Source organism: Xiphophorus maculatus, chromosome 24 (genome assembly GCF_002775205.1).
Source record: "Xiphophorus maculatus strain JP 163 A chromosome 24, X_maculatus-5.0-male, whole genome shotgun sequence".
Taxonomy (NCBI): domain Eukaryota; kingdom Metazoa; phylum Chordata; class Actinopteri; order Cyprinodontiformes; family Poeciliidae; genus Xiphophorus; species Xiphophorus maculatus.
The window spans coordinates 13,772,191-13,798,088 of record NC_036466.1 but is presented as its reverse complement, the minus strand read 5'-3'; the positions used below and the strand labels follow the sequence as shown (position 1 = coordinate 13,798,088).

At 40.9% G+C, this 25,898-nt stretch overlaps 1 protein-coding gene across 2 annotated transcripts; it reads left to right on the top strand.

Annotated features, from left to right (window-relative positions):
• Window positions 1–530: 530 nt before the first annotated feature.
• Window positions 531–25,629, top strand: LOC102222503 (NLR family CARD domain-containing protein 3-like). Of its 2 annotated transcripts, XM_023329715.1 has the most exons (10): window positions 531–698; window positions 5,459–5,499; window positions 6,266–6,547; window positions 8,561–10,310; window positions 19,597–19,782; window positions 20,125–20,190; window positions 22,050–22,223; window positions 24,083–24,092; window positions 24,804–24,946; window positions 25,466–25,629. In XM_023329715.1, exons 2-10 carry the CDS (start codon window positions 5,466–5,468, stop codon window positions 25,500–25,502), a joined length of 2,682 nt encoding a protein of 893 aa, XP_023185483.1. In that variant the 5' UTR covers window positions 531–698; window positions 5,459–5,465; the 3' UTR covers window positions 25,503–25,629. The 2 variants fall into 2 exon arrangements, with proteins under 2 accessions (XP_023185483.1, XP_023185484.1); XM_023329716.1 differs by lacking the exons at window positions 20,125–20,190; window positions 22,050–22,223 and having other exon boundaries at window positions 532–698; window positions 24,083–24,256; window positions 24,794–24,946.
• The last annotated feature ends 269 nt before the right edge of the window (window positions 25,630–25,898 follow it).

The following is a 25,898-nucleotide window of genomic DNA, read 5'->3' as shown; positions in this document are numbered from 1 at the left end:
CTGCACAGCAGAGACAGAAACTCAGAAACATCTTCCAGTAAACGCCTACAGTAATTAAAACCTGTTTGGAACTCAGCAGGTTTTTAACTTTTTGTTGGAAACGTTTGAGACAAACCAGTTATAAAACTTAAAGCCTCCAGGCTAAAAGAGGCCAAAGCTTAAAAAACTTTCTGTTCAGGAATGAAGGAGGGAGGATCAGGTGAGAATCATCATGGAAAGTTTCCTTCATATCAACATTAAACATGATTACATTAAATAAATTAATAAAAATCCCTGTTTAATGAACAATCAACCACATATTTTTAGGTTTCTGTATTTTCAGTCAGAGTGAGAGTTCCTGTCCCAAAGAGGATCTTTGCTGCTGCAGCACCAACCATCTGATCAGGCTGGCTGGTGTTCATTCCTCTCTGGACTCCATCTATGGACCGGATCATTCTCCAGAACCCAACAACCCGTCCCTGATCAGAACCAGCAGCTGAGCCTCCCTCCATGTTTTCACCTCATCTTTCTACTGGATCCCACTGAACCCGCCTCTCTCCTCTTCAGACGCTCAGAACCTAACAGGTGACCACACCTGTGCTGTGAGAGGGGGCGGAGCCTCAGGTGGGTCGGGTTCAAGTTCTGCAGAATCAGGTCCGGTTCTCCAGTCGCTCCGACTCGGTTTGTGTGAACAGAAGGAGAAGCAAAGATCTGATCAGGTGAGTTTTAACTCCACATTCTTCTGGTTTCCAGTCCTGACTGGGTTTTCTCTCTTTGAGCTGCTGGACAGAACCAGAACCAGAACTGGGCCTGGTTCTGGTTCTGTTTATGATGCAGGCTGCAGCACCTGGTTTCAATCAGGAACTCTGGTTTTCTCTGAGTTTTCATCTGTAACCCAGACAACAAGCTGAGTTTGCTCCCAGTTTCATAGTGGAGTCAAACTGGTACCAGTAGGTTCTGAGTGTTTGTGGCCCGGCTGAGATATCTGGGTTCCTGGTTGGTGGATGGAAAATATTTCAATATGAAGTCAATAATTTATTGATCAGAGAGGATTTCTCTGGGCTTTTATCAGTAGAAAATCCAGATTGAATCAGTCTGTGGTGACAGAGGACAGCTGATCACATTTCAATCAATTATTGATCAATAATAAGTGATTATGGTGAAACAACACAGCGCCCCCTAGAGTATGTAAAAACATCCACCCCACCCACTGCTGTTATTTAAATCTATGTAACTGAGTTAAAACATCAAACCATCAGAACCGATAAAAATGACTATTGGACCCGATTGACACACCCAGCAGGAAGTCGGCCATTTTGGATCAAATATGTCGAGTTTTTATTTTTTTATTTAAAAAGCATTTTGACTTTATAAAAAAGAAAAATGATTAAAAATGTCATATTTGTCCTGGAGAGCTCAGAGGTTAAAGCAGAAGAAAACTGTCCTCCAGTCTGACCGTCGCTCATTTTCTCTCATTTGGATTTTTAAATGATTGATTATTAGAAAATCACAAATCTGCTAAATTATTGGTTGAATCAGACTAATTTCTACTAATCTATACAACTGTTAACACTTAAAAATAAACCTGTTTATGTATTTTATGTTTCAATCACTTAATACAGTCAATGACAGTAATAAATGTTTTGTTGTTTTTAAACTGTTTAAGTTTTAAACATTTTATTTTTTTATGTTGATGAATTAAAGAAATCTACTTCTCCCCACAAATGTGAATATTTGGAGTTTTTTTTAACTCTATTTTTGTTTTAGTGTTAAATATTTGGGTTTGTTCATGTAATATAAATTAACTTAGAGTTTTTTTTAGAAACACTGAAACTTTTCCTCTTTAGGTTGGTGGCGGGAGCTTGACCTTTGACCCTAGTGGTTCGGTTGTTTCTCTTCTCTGTAGCGAACCTGATTGTGCAAAGAGACAAAATGGCGCCATCTAGTGTTGCTCCAACATGATGAACGAACTGAGACGGCAGTTTTTTACGTCTTTAAACAGTTTTTCTATTAAATAGTAAGTTTTATATTTGCTTTAATAAATGACAGAATTGGATAATTTATCTAAACTTTTAAAGCAGAAACTAAACTTAAAGTCTGACTTTAAATCCAAAACCATATGAAACTATTTACACCCTTTAAACATCATCATATTTTCATTTCCCCGTTAACCTGATATTTATGTGACCAAAACAAAGTGATATATAAATTATATTATATTAGTATTATATGAGCTGTTGCATCATTGTGACGTGGAAGAAAACTGATTAATAGTTTTCATATTTTCAACCAAATTATTCATCAATCTTCATGTCAGTCCAGGCTGCAGGTGGTTCAGTTGTTGGAAGCTGATCAAGCTGTAAAGAAGCAACAGCGCCCTCTGGAGGAACAACAATATAATGACATCAGAACCTGGTGGATCAAAGCATCAGAAATCCACTTCCTGTGGTTCTTGATTCGTCATATTCAGCTTGTTGATCTTGAGGTAAAAAGTTTGGAACCAGGATCTCAGTTTCAGGCCAAGTTAACTCAGAGTTTACAGAAGCAGAGTTTGTTGAATCTTCCTTAAGAATAGTGATTATTTTCAGAACCCAAACATGAGAATCATTGACTTTGAATGTTTATGTTCTGAGCTAAATCAGTCCTGAGAGATGATCTCTGCTGTAATCAGCTCTGAAGATGAACTAGTTATCAGGAATCTCAATCTGTCCCAACATCCAGTGGAACCAAAGAATCTCAGATTACATGATGGTGTTTGGTGGATGAATATTGATCTTATTGAGTCATATTACAATCAGCTGTCCTCTCTGTACAGCAGGTAGAGATGTTCATATATTATTCCTCTCATTATTGTCAGACTTCAGAGACAGTTTGTTTTCTGTTTTCATGAAGGTCTGATTGTTCCACTGAGGAGTGGAGGAATATTTCAGGCTTCAGCAGGTTTCAGCGTCTCAGATTAATCCCCAATCTGATTCTTCAGACTGCGAAACCTCAACATTTTGATAACTTTTAATCCTCCAAGGTTTATAAGCATGCCAACTGTATAAAGATAAGATAAGACAAGATAAATCTTTATTGTCATTGTCACAAGAACAACGAAATTTAAAAAGTGCCATCAGTCAGTGCATATGCTTAAAAACAAAAAATAACTGTCGCACAATTCACACACAATGTAAGAAATAACAAATAACTGGTAAAAAAAAACAACAACACACAAAGAAACAAACAAAAACAAACTAATAAATAAGAACAGCCACATTCTCACATACATCATTCATGATGATTAATGGTTGTTTTTGATTGCATTTAGTTTTGTTATTGCTGTCGGGTAGAAACTGTCTCTGAGACGGTTGGTTCTGGTTCTGGTTGCTCTGTATCTTCTGCCTGAAGGCAGCAGTGTGAACAGAGAAGGTCCGGGGTGAGAAGTGTCCTTTGTGATGTGTTGTGCTTTTCTTAGACAGCGGTCGCTGTGCAGGTCCTCCAGTGAGGGGAGAGGGCAGCCAATGATTTTTTGGGCTGTATTCACAACCCTTTGGAGAGCTTTCCTTTGAGCCGTAGTGCTGCTGTTATACCATACGCAGATACAGTAGGTCAGTATGCTCTCTATGGAGCACTTGTAGAAGGACACCAGCAGCTTCTTCTTGATGCTGTTCCTCCTGAGAACCCTCAGGAAGTTCAGTCTTTGCTGGGCCTTTTTTATCAGCTCCAAGGTGTTCATGTTCCATGTGAGGCCCTGCTCAATGTGGACCCCCAGGAAACGGAAATCAGCTACCCTCTCCACACATTTTCCCCCAATGGTTAGTGGTGTAATGTCCGTTTTATTCCTCCTGTAATCTATTATGAGTTCTTTTGTCTTTGAGTTGTTGAGGAGCAGATTGTTCTCCCTGCACCACTGCAACAACCCTCCACCTCACCCCTGTAGGCGGACTCGTCGCCTCCTGAGATGAGCCCCACCACTGTGGTGTCATCAGCAAACTTGGTGATGGTGTTGCTGTGGTGGGCAGAGGTGCAGTCGTATGTGTACAGACAATAGAGCAGGGGGCTCAGCACACAGCCCTGTGGAGAGCCAGTACTAAGGCTGAGGGCAGTGGATGTATGTTTTCCCACCCTAACTCTCTGCTGTCGGTTGGTCAGGAAGCTCAGAATCCACATGCAGGTGGAGTGAGGGAGGCCCAGGTCCCCCAGTTTGTCCACCAGTCTGTGAGGGAGGATGGTATTAAAAGCAGAGCTGTAGTCTACAAAGAGCATCCGCACATAGCTCCCCTGCTGCTCCAGATGTGACAGAGCAGCATGGAGGGCCGTGATCACAGCGTCCTCTGTGGATCTGTTGGCTCTGTAGGCGAACTGGTGGTGGTCAAAGCCAGGAGGGAGAAGTGCTGTGATGTGACCCCGGACCAGTTTTTCAAAACACTTCGTCACCACAGGAGTTAGTGCCACTGGCTGGTAGTCGTTGAGGCAGGAGATGTGAGGTTTCTTGGGTATGGGGACTATGGTGGAAGATTTCAGGCAGGATGGGACTGTAGACAGGGCTAGGGACTGGTTGAAGATCCTGGTGAAGACTCCAGCCAGCTGATCGGCGCAGTCTTTCAGGACACGTCCAGGGACGCCATCAGGTCCAGCAGCCTTCCTTGGGTTGACAGCCCGCAGTGTGCGCCTCACCTCATGCTCCTCTACAACGAGGGGTGTGGTGTTGTGGGTCGCTTGGTGTAGTGTGGCTGCCTCTGTTGGCTTCACCTCAAAGCGGGCAAAGAAGAAGTTCAGCTCCTCTGCCAGCGTGGCGTCGCCTTCCGCAGCTGCGAGGTTGGTCCTGTAGTTGGTGAGATGCTGGATTCCCTGCCACACCTGCCTGCTGTTGTTGCTGTCAAGGTAGCCCTCTGTCCTCCTCCTGTAGTCAGACTTAGCCATTCTGATGCCTCTCTTCAAGTTAGCTCGGGCTGTACTGTAGACGGTCCTGTCCCCAGACCTGAAGGCGGCATTCCTGGTCTTTAGCAGTCGCTGGACCTCCTGAGTCATCTAGGGCTTCTGGTTTGGGAAGACCCAGATGCGTTAAAGCCAGGAGGGAGAAGTGCTAATCTAAATTTCTTGAACTTTGTCAAAATTCAGTATGTGTGAAATGTCATAAATGACCTTTGACCCCAAATGGCTGACATGTTGGACCTGCCTCCAATAGTTTATTTCCTGTCTTGAAGGTTTTGTGTGCCAAGTTTCAAATTTCTACATTGTGCCGTTTTGATTGGGTTGCCTTTAGGGTTGTAGAGTTTTTGGCCCCTTTTCAATTCCTCTCAGTTCTCCAGTTTGGTCCCAGATAGCAGCTTCAGTAAAACCAGTCAGGACTTGGTTTGTTTCAACAGGATGAAACACTGTCAGTCCAGATTCGTCCCCCTCATCCCTCTGTGTCTTTATATCTGCTGCTTCTCATCATCACTCAATTATTTATGAAATGAGGCCTGAAACATAATAAAACCTTCATGTTTTCCAGATAAAAGATGGCGCAGCAGCAGGAAGTCCAGCAGGATTTTGGTAAGTGATCAGAAGCAGAAATGAAACATCATAAAGGAACAAACTGACCAATCACAGCCTGTGTTGCTGCCATGTGATGAACCACAGCCTCAGTGTGTATTTATTGTTTTCATGCTTCCTGTTCAGTGAAGCTCTGGTGGAAACATTGTGAGTTTCTGTGAAACCTGAAGGTAAAAACTGAACTCAGATGGAAACAGAACTAAAAGGAACCAAAGTGAAGAACAGGCCAGCAGCTCTGATACTTCAGGAATATTTACTATATCCACTCATTAATTTATCCAGTAATTCATTTATCCAGTAATCACATCATTTATTGTCTCAGATGGAAAGACTTGCTGTCTTTTACCCAAACATTTGGTGACAAAGATGCTAAAGCTTAGAGACAGAGGTGAAGACCTGATGATGGTAAAGAAAGAAAAATGTTTGATTGTTCAATATTTTCATCACAATATTTACCAATAATATCGGAATTTTCTGTTTTCCTAAAATAGTTCAGCTCTATATTTAGAAGGTGTTTGTTTTATTGTTCTTCCTGCAGTGAGGAAATAAATGATGAACCAGAAGCTTCATTTGTTCTCATGTAGACAGAATCAGTGGTCATCACTCAGATATGAGGCAGAAACACAACAACAGGTTTAGACCTGAGGAGCTGATCAACAGACTCTGAGGGGAATCTCTGGATGGAGCAACATGAATAGTTGATCTGCATCATGTTTTTCTCTCAGACGTCAGTTTGAATGAATCCTGTTTCTGTTTCTGTCTGCAGAGGAAAAACTTTTCAAAGTTCGCAGTGAATTTGTGAAGAGAGTTTCTGAGGAAATCCTGATTCAGCTCCTCGATGACCTGGAAACAGACGGTGTCTTTAATCTTTCGGAGAAACGGGCAATACTTGAAGGGAACCAAATAACAGCAAACAAGGCCCGGGAGACCATAGATGCTGTGAGGATGAAAGGACAGAGAGCCAGTGAAATGATGATCCAGCATCTTCACAACATAGATCCTGCCCTGTCCAATCAGCTGAGTTTGTCCTCCAACTTCTCTGATTTAGGTTAGTCCCTTCACCAATCATGACTGAGTGGAAGTGAACTCATCCAACAGTGAATACAGTTATAACAAAAAAAATGGAGCACTATGGTTGAACACCTCCTGCTGAGCTGTAGGTCAAAAACTATGGAAACGTTTTCCTGCAGATTGGCAGGAGGCAACTCCTAGTGTGAAAACACTTCGAATGTTCAGCACGATGTTTGTAGTCCAGTCAATTTATCAACAAGCAAAGCTACACAGTACTATGACTCGTTTTCTTCATGATTTGAATGTTCACGTTTCTGTAAGGATTTGTTTTTTTCTCTGTGTTAAGTTAGGTTTTTGTGTGTCGTTTTCAGTTAATTGAGTCTCTGTGTTGTCCTGTCTGCCCCGTGATTGTTCCCAGCTCTATCTTGTTCCCTCTGTGTATTTAATGCCTCCTGTGTTCAATGTTCTTTGTTGGGTCCTTGTCGTATCTGTCTGGTTACGTCTGTTACTACCGTCCATTTGAGTTTCCAGTTGCTACCAGTTTTTTGAGCCTTAGCCTTCTGCTCTTTATCGGTGGTGCCTGGACTTTGGATTGTTGTTTTTTTCTGTATTCATCCTTAAATCATCGTTTCTTCATTTCTACCTGGGTCCTCAGTAGTGATGGGTAAATGAAGCGTCATGTATCGTTTCGACCCATAGCAAAACTGTATTGATACTGTGTTGATACTGCGTCACGGAACACTGACACCTGCTGGACATTAAAAATCCCTACGGTTAGGGTTAGTATTTTATTGTATATTATATATTGTATTCAGTCAAATCTCCAGTTAAATTCAAAATATATTTGACATTCTTCGATACAGTCAATAAATAATGTGAACATGTACCAAGCGATGAAAATGAAAGTGAACATGTTTGGAATGAGGATGCATGTGGACTTTCTTTCCTTTTTTTTTTTTTTACAAATTTTCATTCAAAAAAATAAGTTTTTCCAAGATTTTGAAATTTAGTCTGTTCCGTTTTTTTGACACAACTTCTCCTGCTGTAGAAAAAAATGAAGTAAACAAGACATTTATATGAAATAATTTATAAAAAGCAATTGAGTAATTTGTAGAATGGCTGTATACCCGAGTTTATCCAGGTGTATCTGGGACTTCATTCTGATGCCCTATGCCTCAACATTGATTAGGTGGATTTATTTAAATAAAACAGATTTTAGTGACACTGTATATTGTTTATATAAATGTAATTTTTTCTTTTATATTTATTTTGTACGCAGATCTTTATGGATGTGTTTTGCTGGAAATGTCTTTTTTTATTTATTTATAGCGGAGTTGTCTTTATTTTCCTTTTTTCTGTCTAAAGATTTTTATTTATGGAGGGTAATTTAAGAATAAAATTCTTAAATGTATGATTTTAAAGGAGAAACATATGCAACACTTAACCTGCAGAACATAATATGAAAGTAAACTAAGAGTCAATTTCAGCTAAACTTGGATTCAGATAGATTGAGTAGAAACCGAAAAGAACCGGATGAAACAACAACGAAGTGATAACCAATACCTTATTTTCTAACGTATGATCAAAATGGTCCATAACTACGAAACCTTTTGTTTGCCTTGAGGCTGCTCCATAGTTGTCGCTGTACCGTAAAAGATCAAGAATTATTTTGGCAAATGCATCCCGTTGACAGATTCGCTTCCTTATAAACACAGTTTGGCGCGTCAGCGTCATTTTGAAACAGTTCCTGTATCGATCATTTGACTTGCTGAAAGCAATACGCGCACCGACACGGGGTTTGGTCTCTGGACTTGACACATGGGCCGACGCATCAGTGTTGCCAGACCCGTCACTAGTCCTCAGAGTCTGCCTCATACCTCACATCGCGCATCATGACAGTTTCTTCCGAATGAAATCCTCCTCGTGGTCTATAATTGGAATGAGATCTTTGTTTAAACATTGTGATATAGAAACAATCAAATTAAAATTCAATGAATTGAATCTTAATTTGTTCAAGTGTTTCATCTTGTGTCTTTTTCTCTTTGTTCAGATTTTGATGATCGATGTCAACATGACCTCAAAGAGTCTCTAAAGAATACCTTGGAATCTATCTGTGAAGGCATTGCAGAACGTGGAGAGAAAACATTTCTGAATGATATTTTCACAGAGCTCTACATATTAGAAGGAGAAACTGGAGGGGTCAACCAGGAACATGAGGTCAGACAGATTGAAACAGCATCCAGTAATCAAGGAGCAAAAATAAAACTGGAAAATATCTTTGAACCCAACCCTGCTAGAAAGCAACGGATCAGAACAGTGATGACCATGGGAGTGGCTGGCATTGGGAAAACACTGTTAACACAGAAGTTCACTCTGGACTGGGCTGAAGATAAAGCCCACCAGAACATCGACTTCATATTTCCATTTACTTTCAAAGAGCTGAATAACTTGAAAGAAGAAGCTTTCAGCTTAGTGGAACTGATTCATCACTTCTTTGAGAATATTAAAAATGCAGGAATCTGCAGCTTTAAAAAGTTCCATGTTCTTTTCATCTTCGATGGTCTGGATGAGAGTCGACTTCCTCTGGACTTCAAGAAGAATCCAGTTCTGACTGATGTTAAAAAGTCCACTTCACTGGATGTTCTGCTGACAAACCTCTTCATGGGGAAACTGCTTCCCTCTGCTCTCCTCTGGATAACCACACGACCTGCTGCAGCTAGTTTGATCCCAAATAAGTCTATTGACAGGGTCATAGAGGTCAGAGGGTTCACTGACCCCCAGAAGGAGGAGTACTTCAGGAATAGATTCAGAGATGATGAAGAGAAGGCCAGCAGGATCATCTCCCACATCAAGAAATCAAAAACTCTTCACATCATGTGTCACATCCCAGTTTTCTGCTGGATCACTGCTAAAGTTCTGGAGAATGTGATGAAGACCAGAGAGGGAGGAGAGCTGCCCAAGACCCTGACTGAGATGTACATAGAGTTCCTGGAGGTTCAGACCAAAATCAAGGAGGAAAAGTATGAAGAAATAGCTGAAGAAGATCCAGAGAACAAGAAGCTGATTGAGTCTCTAGGAAAACTGGCTTTTGAGCAGCTGCTGAAGGGAAACCTGATCTTCTATGATAAAGAGCTCAAACAGTGCGGCATCAACATCAAAGATGCTGCGTTGTTCTCAGGAGTGTTCACTGAAATGTTTAAAAAGGAGAGAGGGACGCGCGACATCTCCGTCTACTCCTTTGTTCATCTGAGCATCCAGGAGTTTCTGGCTGCAGTCTACATGCTCCACTGTTTCACCAGCAGGAAGTCAGAGGTGATCAAGACGTTTCTGGGAGAAGAATACAGAGAAACAACTCTAGATGAGTTCATGAAGGAAGTCATGGAGAAATCCCTCAGCAGTGAAAATGGCCACCTGGACCTGTTTGTCCGCTTCCTTCATGGTCTCACTGTGGAGTCCAACCAGAGCATCTTAGGAGGCCTGCTGGGTCAGACAGAGAACAGTCCAGAAACCATCCAGAGAATCATCACCAACCTGAAGGAGATGAACTCTGACTATATCTCTCCTGACAGAAGAATCAACATCTTCTACTGTCTGGTGGAGATGAACGACGTCTCATTTTATCAGGAGATCCAACGGCTGCTGGATTCAGGGAAGGAGCTCTCAGAGACTGACTGTTCAGCTCTGGCCTTCATGCTGCAGGTGTCAGAGGTTCTGGATGAGTTGGACCTGGAGAAGTACAACACATCAGAATCAGGACGACGGAGACTGGTTCCAGCTGTGAGGAACTGCAGAAAGGCTCGGTGAGTCCAGATGTTTTCATTGTGTGAATGCTGATTCAGCTCTATTGTCCTCCTGTTTCTTCTTTCTTCAAGTTGCTTCTGGATGTTTTTGGCCTTTAACTTCTTCCTTCATCCTCTGGACTATTTCAGCCATTCAAACATCTAAACATTCAGATCATCCAGGACAACTGCAGCTTCTGGTTTTTAGACATTTCCAAAATGGAAACTTTTTTATCAGTTCTCATGTTGAAATGAATAAAAACCTTCAGAACTCTAGAAAATCTGTTTTCTCTAAGAGCCAATCAGCCACAGAAACATTTTAACTTTAAATTTCTCTTCATTCAATGAGCCGCTACTCCTTTTAGGATCTTTGACTGTTTTTATAAAATAATTGTTTAGGTTTAATGAAAATTAGAACCATTAAAATAAACCTTTGCATTAATTAGAAACTTTGTGAAGAGTGTTGATCTTCTTCATTCCCTCATCATCCTCACCTCTTCCTCCTCCCACTAGTTTCCTCTGAGTTTGTAAATGAGACCAAAATGTGGTGATTGTTGTCTGGCTCCAGAAAAAGTCCTAGTTTCTGTCAGATCCTCCCAAAGCTCTGAGAACTCTGCTTCCAGAGCTGGAACCATTTTCCTCATCAACTCTTCATCTGCAGCTTTTGTTGAAGCTGTTAGCCATTGTTGTTGCGCAACACCCCCCCCCCTCCTTTCTGTCTCTACTGTCTCACTCTCTGCTTCCTCTTCTGAGAGGGGAGATGTGCTACCAGCTCTCCTTCTAACGGGTTAATTGAGTTTCCTAAATCTGCTGGGATTTACCCTGTCCAGAACTGAAGTAAACTCTGTTTAAGCTGGTTTCGAGAAACGATTCGCCTGGTTTTCTGACGGCCTACATCCAGGTGTCCCACCCTTCTTCCCCCTGTGAATTAGCCAGACTGAGCAGCCTACAGCCAACTAGTTTCACAGAGCACACCTGTTAACGGTCGCTCGTTCTCTATTTTACAACTTGCATTTGTTATTGAACCAGGTAGGTTTTAGTGACTCAGCGAGTCCCAAGGATGACGTTTTAAATTTGGGCTACCAGCAACTTAAAAACATTTTAAACTTTTTCCTCTCCAGAATCAAACATCACAGCTATTTTACAACCATCAAAGAACTTTAAGGTGACTCATTAACTGAATGTCCACAACATCTTTTAGATTTTCTTTATGCTAAATATTTTATTAGTAAAGCATTTTTGCAAGGGTCAGTACAGCTTAATTCAGTAGCAGAAATAATCAAATAAGTAAAATCAATCATCTAGTCTATCTTTCCCTACTGCTGATACTGAGAACTAAAAAAGGGAACCTTTGAGAGAGACGGACGGAGTTTGGTGTTTCGAACCCCAGACTTGGCTTGATGATGATGAAGATGTTGCAGCAGGAGGAAGATGTTGATCAGCGAAGGCAGGAATCTCTGTAGGTCTGATGAGCTTCTTCTCCGCATGGATGGTGAGGTCACACAGGACTTGGTGCTGGCAGGAAAAAAGGCACCAGTTCTTCTTCTTTGTCTTCATCTTTGTCTTTGGGGTCTGAACCCAGCCGATGAGAGAAGTGCGATTTGAAGCCACAGGTTGCAGGGCTGACGGGTTGGTCCTCATGGCAGGACAGTCTTCGGCTCCGTGGCCCCGGCTCTTCTTCAGCTGCAGAGTTCTTTGTCCATCTCTTGGCTCGAAGCTGCCCGGAGGATCCAACAAAAGGTTCCTCTTTTGCACCCACCTTTTATAGGGTTTCTGACTGCTCAGACAGATGATCTCATATCCATCACTGTCTTACAGACATTTCCTGATGTCTGTGCTAATGTTTCAGGGTTGCTCAACCTCCTATGTCCATTGCCTGCACAACCTTTTACCTAAATAAGGCGTTGATCATCTCTGCTCTCCTGTTAGTTCCTTGCCTTTCACCTTTCACCTACTCTCCTCTACCTCCAACATATCAGTGATGTTTAATTGCAGTTACACCTTTTACACCATTTCAAGTTCAATGTCAAAATCACATTTATATCACATTTATTTTCTTTAGCTTCTCTGATTTAGCATTCATTTATAATTTTATAACCATAACTTATATCACATTTATTTTCTTCAGCTTCTCTGATTTATCATTCATTTATGATTTTATAACCATAACTTATTAATTATACTTATTATAATCCTAATGTGAGTTATTACAGATGTTTTTCTGAAAAGAAACCAAGAATAATCCATGATTCTAATTATTTGATACTAAAGTTACAGTTACTTGTTTTTCTTGTAACTGTTCCCACAAATGTTCGTGTAAATATTATTACAAGTAAACCAATATTAATATAAGTATTTTACTTTGAATCTTATCAAATTACAAAAATGTTTAGATTTAATTCTTTAAAACTTTCATGCTTTAAAATAAGAAATAGTCTCAGCTATTTTTATAAATCTGCAGGCTGGAAACTTACTTCCTCTTTTTCCAGGAAACCTGCTTTTCCTGTTTAATGACTCTCTCTGACTGACTATGATTTCTTATGATTAGATAGAAAAAAGTAGAATTAAAGCAAAGTTTGCTTTAGACAAAAACAACACACACAACCAGATTTATTTTATTGACACTTAAGTCTACTGCTGGGCCTTGATGTCACTTGAGTGATTCATTTTAAAGATAACTTTATTTATTATTACTGTTAAACTAAAATCTCCAGCATGGGGAAGTGGGATGAGCTCGGATTTTCTTGACACCCCCTCCACGAGGTCAGACCTTTCACATGCTGGGAGTCCATCACCCTCCTGCAGTTCGCCGTCCTCATCCCCTGGAAAGAGAAGATGTTCGTCTGGGATGTGAAGATGCAGATTCTTCATCCTCAGTTGTCACAGAGGGCTCAGTGTAGTCATCAAAACTCCACTTCTCTTGACACCCCCTCCTTGGAGTTTTGATTTCCCCCATGAGGTGATGAATGTCGAAGAAAACTTGGATCGCTCTGATTCTTCTACAGGAACCTTTGCTGGATGAACTGTCGGTTCTTCAGGATGTGGAATGGTTCTTTAGGGAAGGGAAGATGGGCTGAGACAGAAGGCCTCCAAAAAAAAAAAAAAAAAAATGCTGGCTGTTCAGCAGAGCAAAGCAAAAAGCATAAGCATCGTGATGCTTTATACGTAATCATGATCCTTTTCCATAGCTGGGGTCGTTAAGGGGTACTGGAGTTGTCAGAGGCATCAGGAATTGTCCAATTAAAAAACTGCAGTCTTTGGACCCCTTCATCAAAACTTACAGCCAGGTTGAAGTGTGATGAAGGTGGAAAAAACACAAAAACAAAACAGTTCCCTCTGTGGATGCAATCCATCGTGTGGGACACAATTAAGTCCTCCAGTTGCTTGTAGGCTTGTAAAATAAGCTTCTGATGCCATGCATGGAGGGGTGAATTCAGCTTGCGTTTGGTTTGATAACACACATACACTGTAAAACATCTGAGCCGTCTTCAATTGTTTCTACTATCTTCTATTTGTTAAGTCAAACAGATTCAGCAAGTTTTAGATTTTAAATCTAAATGTGTGAGTCCATTAAAGATAAATTTAATCGTAAGTTGTTTTAAGTATTTATTCATTCTGCAATCCTCTAAGAGTCGAATAAACTAGAGTTCCTAGGTCATCAAAAAAAAAAACCCTGTTCATACTAGATGTTTCTGAGCAGAATTCATTGTGATGTAAAAATTTTTTTTTATCAGATCAGAAATTTTATTAATGCAATTTGAAACAAAAATCTAAATAATTCTAAAGTAAAATAGGCATTTACTTTAACTCAATATTGTGAATGAAACTAACAGAGAAATGTCTGCTCTTTTACTAGGTGACAATAGTTTTCTCCCTCCTATTGTGAAATAACTATTTTGTTTAAATTTAAGGCATTAAGTAAAACGCAGAATTCAACACAAAAAAAAAAAATAATAATTCTAGATAACTTGTCTCTTGTTAAATCAACTTCATAAACTAACTTCTGAGATAAAACCAAAACAATTTTGTGGACTTGAACTACATTTTCAAGGCAGCAGGTGGACTCTCATTTTCAATGTTTCACAGTGTATAAATGGCATCTCCATTTCTTTAAAAAACAGATCTCTATCCATACCTTCCAGGTGTTAGGTCTGACTTCAATGCCTTGTTACAGAATTGATCTTGGTGATTTTCCATGACGCCGCTTCTTCCTCACGACTTCAGCCCCTTTTCCATTTTAATCCATCAGGTTGTGACAGGAGTTCTTCTTTAGCATAGTCCAATTTCTTCACGGCCCTCCCAGTCCAAAGCCTTGAAGTTGTTCTTTGAACGGCAACCTTCCTGTAATAGTGGCCAGTCTACTGTAGGATGGCATGGTGCTTGATTCTCTGGCCATCTTCTCGTAATGTTCTGGTTTGCTGTAGCTAAGAACTGGCTTGAGCACTGCTTCCTCAGGGACCCCTTTCTTCATCAGTAGTACTGTGTTGAAGTTCAGTACTTACTTTACAAAATCTTGGGCGTTGAATCTCAGCTTGATCACCGTAGTTGCAGGCCGATCTTGAGCTTTAATCCAAACTCTCTGCCCTGTTTTCAGTGACACTTCGAGCTGCAACTTCCCTTTTCCTCCTCTGAGCTAAAAGGAGAAGTGTCTTCGCCTCCCTGCTTTCTGTGACGTGAACGGAGTTCCTCTGCAGGGGAAGACCTGCTCTTCTAGCAGTTGTCACTGTGTCCATCAGCACCAAGAGGTACTTCTCACCTCTCTTTCCTGTTGTCCCCATTGGCTCTGCTACATCCATGCAGACTGAACCCCATGGGACTGTGCTCTTGATGAACAAACCTTCCATCCGCTGCCCTGGGTGCCCTGCGTATCGACCACATACCTCAAAGTCACACAGCTGCATCGGATGGGCTGAAGGGACATCCAGCAGTCCTGCTTGCTCAGTTCTTCACGGGGGAGTAGCACGCCTGCATATTCGAGGGCCTTATGCACGCACCGTACTACCTGCTCCCCGTGCTACTCTAGGACCACCTGTCCTTAGGTGTTCTGTCCCACCTCGACACCGGCAGAGACAACCTTTCTTAGTGGCACGAAAAGTCGTCATCTTTGCCCCTCCATAGGGCTTCTTCTCAGGTGTGCGCCTTGTCGCTGCACCTCAAGTTTCGGGCGGAGCCTCAGTTCTGCTTTCTTCTTCCACAAATCTTTGTGTGCCACGGGCTTGCCCTTTGCAGTCTCGAAACCATTTTCTTCAAATGGCCAAGTCCTCTCTAAGGGCCTGAGCACAGTAGTAACTGTCAGTTACTAACCTGGCACTCTTGATTTTCCTTTTCACCAGCTCCAGCAATCCTTCCAGTACTGCCGTTACTTCTCCGGCTTGAGCACTACCGGGAGCTTTTCCTTTCTGACGGCATTTCTCTTTGCCGTCTTGCTTCAGAATAAATCCCCAGTATGCCGACTGGTCGGACCCCTTTCTGGATCCATCGGTGTAGATTGTCCATTCCGGTTGTCCTGGCTTCTCAGATGTCGCTTGCGGTCGTTTCTTACTGGTGGGTTGTGCTGGCCCAATTTCAAGCTCCGGGTCCAGCAGGATGTCTTTAACCATGTCTGCGTCTGTGTGATGATGTCAGCTGCTGGTGTTTGTTCCTCTGTTGCCGGATGTCTTCTCGATGGCTGCAGTGGAGGACGCGGTGTGCTTCCTCATCCATCGTCAGCTGATGATACTTTTCTCTGTTTCTTGTGCATGCTTGCTGGCTGGTCTTTTCTTTTCTTGTCAGCATTACATCACGATCCACTCCAGCAAGACTGAGCCAACTTTTCTTTGTCAGGGGTTGATGTTTCAGTTCCTCATTCTTGGAACCAACTTCCGCCCTTGCTTCAGGTCTGAGTGACAGTAGCTGTGTAGAAGCTGATGCAGTTCTGTTGAGGTCTCCTCCTTTTCCAAACGATCTGGACGGCCGGCTTCCTCCGGTTTCTTCCCCAGATTTTCCTCCTCGAAGTGATCATCCATCACTCCGTCTCTCTGTCGGTTCGAGTTGTCTATCCCCCAAAGCCTCTCTTTAGCCTTCGAGCAGGGATGGGTCTAGACTATGTTGGCTACTAGCTTCACTGTCTGGATCCGGTCATTTATCCTCAGTAGAAGCTTTCCCTCACCTGTATGCCATACAGTTACTGCAAGGGTTGTGACTGACGGCCTTATCAGTCACCATTAACTCTATTCCCTAAGAGTTAAACCAAGTGAGCTATTCAGATCCTCACATCTGTTTTTACCGACTTGGCAGGTAGGGCCATCCTACTCTGTTAGATCGAGCCCCACGTTGGGCGCCACTTGTTGTTGCGCAACACCCCCCCCCTCCTTTCTGTCTCTACTGTCTCACTCTCTGCTTCCTCTTCTGAGAGGGGAGATGTGCTACCAGCTCTCCTTCTAACGGGTTAATTGAGTTTCCTAAATCTGCCGGGATTTACCCTGTCCAGAACTGAAGTAAACTCTGTTTAAGCTGGTTTCGAGAAACGATTCGCCTGGTTTTCTGACGGCCTACATCCAGGTGTCCCACCCTTCTTCCCCCTGTGAATTAGCCAGACTGAGCAGCCTACAGCCAACTAGTTTCACAGAGCACACCTGTTAACGGTCGCTCGTTCTCTATTTTACAACTTGCATTTGTTATTGAACCAGGTAGGTTTTAGTGACTCGGGCGAGTCCCAAGGATGACGTTTTAAATTTGGGCTACCAGCAACTTAAAAACATTTTAAACTTTTTCCTCTCCAGAATCAAACATCACAGCTATTTTACAACCATCAAAGAACTTTAAGGTGACTCATTAACTGAATGTCCACAACATCTTTTAGATTTTCTTTATGCTAAATATTTTATTAGTAAAGCATTTTTGCAAGGGTCAGTACAGCTTAATTCAGTAGCAGAAATAATCAAATAAGTAAAATCAATCATCTAGTCTATCTTTCCCTACTGCTGATACTGAGAACTAAAAAAAGGGAACCTTTGAGAGAGACGGACGGAGTTTGGTGTTTCGAACCCCAGACTTGGCTTGATGATGATGAAGATGTTGCAGCAGGAGGAAGATGTTGATCAGCGAAGGCAGGAATCTCTGTAGGTCTGATGAGCTTCTTCTCCGCATGGATGGTGAGGTCACACAGGACTTGGTGCTGGCAGGAAAAAAGGCACCAGTTCTTCTTCTTTGTCTTTGCCTTTGTCTTTGTCTTCATCTTTGTCTTTGGGGTCTGAACCCAGCCGATGAGAGAAGTGCGATTTGAAGCCACAGGTTGCAGGGCTGACGGGTTGGTCCTCATGGCAGGACAGTCTTCGGCTCCGTGGCCCCGGCTCTTCTTCAGCTGCAGAGTTCTTTGTCCATCTCTTGGCTCGAAGCTGCCCGGAGGATCCAACAAAAGGTTCCTCTTTTGCACCCACCTTTTATAGGGTTTCTGACTGCTCAGACAGATGATCTCATATCCATCACTGTCTTACAGACATTTCCTGATGTCTGTGCTAATGTCTCAGAGTTGCTCAACCTCCTATGTCCATTGCCTGCACAACCTTTTACCTAAATAAGGCGTTGATCATCTCTGCTCTCCTGTTAGTTCCTTGCCTTTCACCTTTCACCTACTCTCCTCTACCTCCAACATATCAGTGATGTTTAATTGCAGTTACACCTTTTACACCATTTCAAGTTCAATGTCAAAATCACATTTATATCACATTTATTTTCTTTAGCTTCTCTGATTTAGCATTCATTTATAATTTTATAACCATAACTTATATCACATTTATTTTCTTCAGCTTCTCTGATTTATCATTCATTTATGATTTTATAACCATAACTTATTAATTATACTTATTATAATCCTAATGTGAGTTATTACAGATGTTTTTCTGAAAAGAAACCAAGAATAATCCATGATTCTAATTATTTGATACTAAAGTTACAGTTACTTGTTTTTCTTGTAACTGTTCCCACAAATGTTCGTGTAAATATTATTACAAGTAAACCAATATTAATATAAGTATTTTACTTTGAATCTTATCAAATTACAAAAATGTTTAGATTTAATTCTTTAAAACTTTCATGCTTTAAAATAAGAAATAGTCTCAGCTATTTTTATAAATCTGCAGGCTGGAAACTTACTTCCTCTTTTTCCAGGAAACCTGCTTTTCCTGTTTAATGACTCTCTCTGACTGACTATGATTTCTTATGATTAGATAGAAAAAAGTAGAATTAAAGCAAAGTTTGCTTTAGACAAAAACAACACACACAACCAGATTTATTTTATTGACACTTAAGTTTACTGCTGGGCCTTGATGTCACTTGAGTGATTCATTTTAAAGATAACTTTATTTATTATTACTGTTAAACTAAAATCTCCAGCATGGGGAAGTGGGATGAGCTCGGATTTTCTTGACACCATGAAGACCTGGAGAGACATGAGCTTCAACTCTTTAGACATCCCAGCCTCTTCTAGTTACTGGAGAACTTTCACTGCTTCACCATGAAAAATGCTGCTGGACCCAAACGCTCTGTTTTGGTCTTCAGCTCTTTAAGAGTTTAGCAACAATTTCTTCTGACATCCAAACCTTTGTTCCTCTGAGACAATGGACAGACCACTGCAGAGACATGGTTCCCTCTTCCAACCAGTTTGTCCCAGTTCCTCTCAGATCAACAGTCTGAGCGGATGGTTCAGACCTGAAGGAGCAGCAGGCCCAGTTCTGCTGCTGCTCTGAAGGACGACCAGAACAATCTGAAGCTTTTAGCTGCAGCAGGTTGACGACTGTCCACTTTCTACTTTGTTAAAGCATCAAATCCAGCAGATGAATGGAGTCAGAACTGGGAGCATCATGATACTGGTCTGCTCCCAGTTTCCTCTGTGGCAGCATTTAATAACCTGCTGCTGGGAACTATGGTTCTATAGAATATACTACTATTATTAATGATGATGATGATTCTAGATGCTGCAGCAGATATTGGCTAAACAAACCCAGAGATGCCAGAGGTCCACAGCAGGCTGGACTTCCTGCTCTGCTCACTTCATTTCTAACTCACTTCCTGCTTGGTGGGAGATCTCAAGGATCTTCAAGCCAAAAGGTCTAGTCCAAGTCCTTTGAAGGTCTGAGGACATAAAGCCTGGACCAGAACCAGAACCTGGACTTTAACCAGGACCTGCACAGATTCTCTGTGGGGTCAAACTCAGTAAATTGAAGATCAGATGTTGATCAGATGATGACATCACTGTTATCATATTTTAGTCTGTTTATGATCCAGATTGATTTCATTAGAACTGAATTTATTTCTTCTCTAATCACAGACTTGGTGGCTGTTCGCTTCAAAAGGCTGAATGGGAAGTTTTGGCCTCGGCTCTGAAGTCCAACCCAGATCTGACTGAACTGGAAATAAGTGAGATCAATCTGGAAGGGAGAACCTTGAAAGACTCTGATCTGAAGCCTCTGGTTGAGATCCTGGAGAGTTCAGTCAGTAAAGTGAAGAAACTGAGGTTTGTTTTCTTTATTTATCCAATAAAATCATTCATTGATTCTTCAATCATTAGCTTAATTAATAAGTTAATTTAATATATTTTCTTTTAAAACAATCTGTTTAAATGTCAGAATAAAATCTCTAAAACATTTTACCTTATAAATAAATTATTTTCTTATTTCAGACTTTGAGATTAATGAACTTTGTTTTTCAGTTTTTCTGATTTTAAAATGTTTTTTACTGATGAACAAAATGAGTAAAATAATTCAAATGATAATTAATGATAGAAATGTTTCAGCTTGGTTTGGGAAAGATTCAGATTGTTTTATTTCTCATTTCTGATTCTCATCTTTACATCCAGCATGGTAAATTGTTCCTCCAGATTCAAGAATCGGCCACAAAAAGGCTGCAGACTGGAGAGATTGAGGTATTTTAATTCTATAATTATTGATATTTCTGTGAATAATTAGATATAATTGATCATAAATCAAATTCATTTCTTCTGTTCTAATAAATATTTTCTGAGTTTGTTCCTGGACTTGGATCCAGAGTTTAATTTAGTCCCTCTGTGTAACTGAGTTGGACCTGCTGATCTGAGGTCAGAACAGGACAGCATTCGGACCCCCAGTGTGTAGAAATCCCCCTCATGTGAAGCAGGTCAAAGGTCAAGGTGCAAAAAGAGAGAGAATGAAATCTCCCTTTATTGAAGATCAACATATTTCACACTTAGTTTTAAATCTTCTGCTATTAGTTGATAATCATCCAGTCCAGGTTTAAAGAGTTGAGGTGTTGTAGTGTTTTAACTCTAGTAGATTAAAGATGCTGATAGTAGATTAAATTAGGTGGAATCGCCCTTTATCCATTTCCTGGATCAGAAGCTGCAATCAGAAACCAACTTCAGCTTCGTCTGAAAAATCCAGACAACTGAGTTTTTCTCTGAGCTCAACAGGCTGCAGGTTCTTCAGGACATGCGTATTCTGCTCCCAGACATCAGAACCAGGAAAGACTGCAGCACATGAATCTGAAGCAGGTGTGTTAGGAGAGGTTCTCCACATGCTCAGACTAAAGGTTCACAGTCTGACAGAGATGGACAGAGAAAGTCAATTAACTCTGAATGAAATGGTTCCTAGAAACAGGGAAGCTTTCTGGGGACTTGACTGCCTGCTCATATGGAGCTGCAGCACATGCAGGAGTTTTATGTTGGCAGGAAGCAAAACAAAATGGAAGCAAGTGATGAGTTTCCATTTTAGTGTCAATTCCACTAATGGAGCAAATTCCAAGTCAGTCGTCCTCCAAACCACTGAGAGCAGCTTCCAGAGGAAAACCTGAGTTTGTTCTGACAGTCAGACTCTATCAGGATGACCACAGTCTTCTGGCAGAGTTCCTGGACATTAAGGAGACATAAATAATAGAAAGATAATTAATTAACAGTCCTGCAGTAAATACTGACTTTGTGAAGGTTATGGTGTTAAAGTCATTTTGTTCAAACATCTTGATTCAGCTCTTATTTTGTAGGACAGGAAGTGAGATCTTACCTTTGTAATGCTTTGTATGCAACAAGCTTCAGCAGTTCACTGAAATCATTCTCATGTGGTTTACCTGGAAAATAGATTTAAAATGATTCATCTTCACAATCTGGTTTATCCTTTATGATAATGTTCCCATTTCTGCAGCCGTCTCTGATGAAGGATTCAGAACTTGAACTAAATGACCCAAATCAATCTGACAGAGAAAAGGCTAAATATTTTCTAGTTGATAGTTCAGTAACTGAATCAGCACAAAATGAGAAAATGATCAACTTTCAGAATGTGAGCTGTAATGGATATTGTAAAACGCTGAATTAGACGGATTGAAATAAACCCGTTTACATCTGTTATACTTAGCAATGAGCTGCAGTTAAAATACAACCAGCAAGAAAACATCATTAATAGATTAATGACCAAAAACTGGAGACATAAAATATCTCAGTAGATAAATGATGGTACAGAGCAGTCGGCTAATACAGAGCCTGGAAGGAAACATGGAGAGAGAAAAACATCGACTGAGTTTAAGATCCTGAGAAACTTTTAGAAAAACTTTGAGTTTCTTTGCTGATCAAATGTTCTGGTTCTGCTGGTTTGGACTCTTTAAACCAGTTTGACTGGATCAGATGTTAGAATCAGTTCATCATGTTTCTTTTACATTCAGGGAAATTAATTTTCTACATTTTGATTATTTATTTGTTCATATTTCAGTTTTAACCTGCATCCTGTTGGCTTCAGCTCACATCTTTTATTCTTTATTCAGTATCCTTGGCTGCAGTTTATCAGAGACCAGCAGGACTTCTCTGTTCTCAGCTCTGAAGTCCAACCCGACCCATTTGACAGAACTGAACCTGTACGGAACCAACCTGGAAGATTCTGGAGTGAAGGAGCTCTGTGGTTTTCTACTGACTGAAGGCTGCAGACTGGAGACATTGAGGTATTTTAATTATATAATTATTGATATTTCTGTGAATAATTAGATATAATTGATCATAAATCAAATTAATTTCTTCTGTTCTAATAAATATTTTCTGAGTTTGTTCCTGGACTTGGATCCAGAGTTTAATTTAGTCCCTCTGTGTAACTGAGTTGGACCTGCTGATCTGAGGTCAGAACAGGACAGCATTCGGACCCCCAGTGTGTAGAAATCCCCCTCATGTGAAGCAGGTCAAAGGTCAAGGTGCAAAAAGAGAGAGAATGAAATCTCCCTTTATTGAAGATCAACATATTTCACACTTAGTTTTAAATCTTCTGCTATTAGTTGATAATCATCCAGTCCAGGTTTAAAGAGTCGAGGTGTTGTAGTGTTTTAACTCTAGTAGATTAAAGATGCTGATAGTAGATTAAATTAGGTGGAATCGCCCTTTATCCATTTCCTGGATCTGAAGCTGCAATCAGAAACCAACTTCAGCTTCGTCTGAAAAATCCAGACAACTGAGTTTTTCTCTGAGCTCAACAGGCTGCAGGTTCTTCAGGACATGAGTATTCTGCTGCCAGACATCAGAACCAGCAAAGACTGCAGCACATGAATCTGAAGCAGGTGTGTTAGGAGAGGTTCTCCACATGTTCAGACTAAAGGTTCACAGTCTGACAGAGATGGACAGAAAAAGTCGACTAACTCTGGATGAAATGGTTCCTAGAAACAGGGAAGCTTTCTGGGGACTTGACTGCCTGCTCATATGGAGCTGCAGCACATGCAGGAGTTTGATGTTGGCAGGAAGCAAAACAAAATAGAAGCAAATGATGAGTTTCCATTTTAGTGTCAATTCCACTAATGGAGCAAATTCCAAGTCAGTCGTCCTCCAAACCACTGAGAGCAGCTTCCAGAGGAAAATCTGAGTTTGTTCTGACAGTCAGACTCTATCAGGATGACCACAGTCTTCTGGCAGAGTTCCTGGACATTAAGGAGACATAAATAACAGAAAGATAATTAATTAACAGTCCTGCAGTAAATACTGACTTTGTGAAGGTTATGGTGTTAAAGTCATTTTGTTCAAACATCTTGATTCAGCTCTTATTTTGTAGGACAGGAAGTGAGATCTTAGCTTTGTAATGCTTTGTATGCAACAAGCTTCAGCAGTTCACTGAAACCATTCTCATGTGGTTTACCTGGAAAATAGATTTAAAATGATTCATCTTCACAATCTGGTTTATCCTTTATGATAATGTTCCCATTTCTGCAGCCGTCTCTGATGAAGGATTCAGAACTTGAACTAAATGACCCTCATCAATCTGACAGAGAAAAGACTAAATATTTTCTAGTTGATAGTTCAGTAACTGAATCAGCACAAAATGAGAAAATGATCAACTTTCAGAATGTGAGCTGTAATGGATATTGTAAAACGCTGAATTAGACGGATTGAAATAAACCCGTTTACATCTGTTATACTTAGCAATGAGCTGCAGTTAAAATACAACCAGCAAGAAAACATCATTAATAGATTAATGACCAAAAACTGGAGACATAAAATATCTCAGTAGATAAATGATGGTACAGAGCAGTCGGCTAATACAGAGCCTGGAAGGAAACATGGAGAGAGAAAAACATCGACTGAGTTTAAGATCCTGAGAAACTTTTAGAAAAACTTTGAGTTTCTTTTTGGATCAAATGTTCTGGTTCTGCTGGTTTGGACTCTTTAAACCAGTTTGACTGGATCAGATGTTAGAATCAGTTCATCATGTTTCTTTTACATTCAGGGAAATTAATTTTCTACATTTTGATTATTTATTTGTTCATATTTCAGTTTTAACCTGCATCCTGTTGGCTTCAGCTCACATCTTTTATTCTTTATTCAGATTGAATCTCTGCATTTTGTCAGAGACCAGCTGGACTTCTCTGTTCTCAGCTCTGAAGTCCAACCCGACCCATCTGACAGAACTGGACCTGGACGACACCAACCTGGAAGATTCTGGAGTGAAGGAGCTCTGTGGTTTTCTACAGACTGAAGGCTGCAGACTGGAGAAATTGAAGTATTTTAATTATATAATTATTGATATTTCTGTGAATAATTAGATATAATTGATCATAAATCAAATTAATTTCTTCTGTTCTAATAAATATTTTCTGAGTTTGTTCCTGGACTTGGATCCAGAGTTTAATTTAGTCCCTCTGTGTAACTGAGTTGGACCTGCTGATCTGAGGTCAGAACAGGACAGCATTCGGACCCCCAGTGTGTAGAAATCCCCCTCATGTCAAGCAGGTCAAAGGTCATTCAACCCAGTCTAGAAAAGTGAATTCCTGGAATCTGACAGGAACTAATCAATAATCAATGATTGATGCTTCAACACTTTGATCAGAACCTGGAATGATTTTACTGACTAAAATCCTCCAACACAACATGACCCAGTACCAGGTTCTGGTTCTGGTTCTGGTTCTGAAGTCAGCAGGTCTTTATTGAAGCAGCAGCTTGTTGGCATTAATATTGATGAGAATCTTTAACTGGTTCTGTTGGACTGGTTAACCTGCATCCTGTTGGCTTCAGCTCACATCTTTTATTCTCTATTCAGATTGTGGAGATGCAGTTTGTCAAAGATCAGCTGTGATTATTTGACCTCAACTCTGAAGTCCAACCCGACCCGTCTGACAGAACTGGACCTGGGAGGAAACGACCTGAAGGATTCAGATGTTCAGCAGCTGAAGGATCTTGTAAAGACTGTTTGGTAAGTAAATGTTTGTAGTGAGTCCAGCTGCTGTCAGCATATTGAACTAAACCCAGTTAGCATCAAAGCAAAGATCCAGTGTTCCCAGTAAAGCTGCAGCTTCTCAGTGGGAGGAGAATGGTTCAGGCTTCCTGATTGGACACAGAGACAGCAATCAGCCAATCAGAGGAGCAGCAGCTTGCTGTGTTCCTGTGTTTGTGTTGGTGTGAAGATGAGTGTTGTTGCTGTGTCCATGTCTCCAGGAAGTCCAGCTGGACTCCAGCGTCCAGCCGTCCAACATGTCTAGAGACAGTGGTCCTCATCCATCAAACTGTGGCAGCAGCAGATCTGATCTCAGATCTGTTTGTTCTCTCAGTTCAACAGGAAACAACTGATCAGGTTCATCTTGGTCACAGCTCTGAGATCAGTCTGACTGCAGCCTGGAAACCATCTAGTGGATGTGCTGCGTCACTGACTGCTGCTGGAGAGAGGCTGGAAACACTCACTGATCTGCTCTCTCCTTCCTTCTTCTCTCTGCAGGTTCGATGATTCTGATGATTCTGACTTGTCCGACTGATGATCTCAGTAAAGTAGAAAATGGTCTCTGTGTCCTGCTGATCCTCAGAGGTTGAAGCTGCAGCAGTTTGAGTCTAAAGAGACTCTGACTGGATCATGATGATGACCTCTGACCTCCAAGATTTCCCTCCTGTTTATTTTCTCATGTTGTCATTTAGTGTCTGATATTGTTTGTCTCTTTGGATCAATAAAGATCCAATTCAAACTGGGCTCCATTTAGAGGCTTCATGGAGTTTTGATCTGAACTGGATTCAACTGGAAAGTTGATCTTTTTTCTCTCTGATTCATTTTCATCCTGGAACCAGAAATGGTCTGAGAATGGAAACATGGGAATCATTTTCAGTTCAGCTTTGAAGCCATGAAAGACACTTCAAACCTCTTTTCTCTGCTGCTTCTT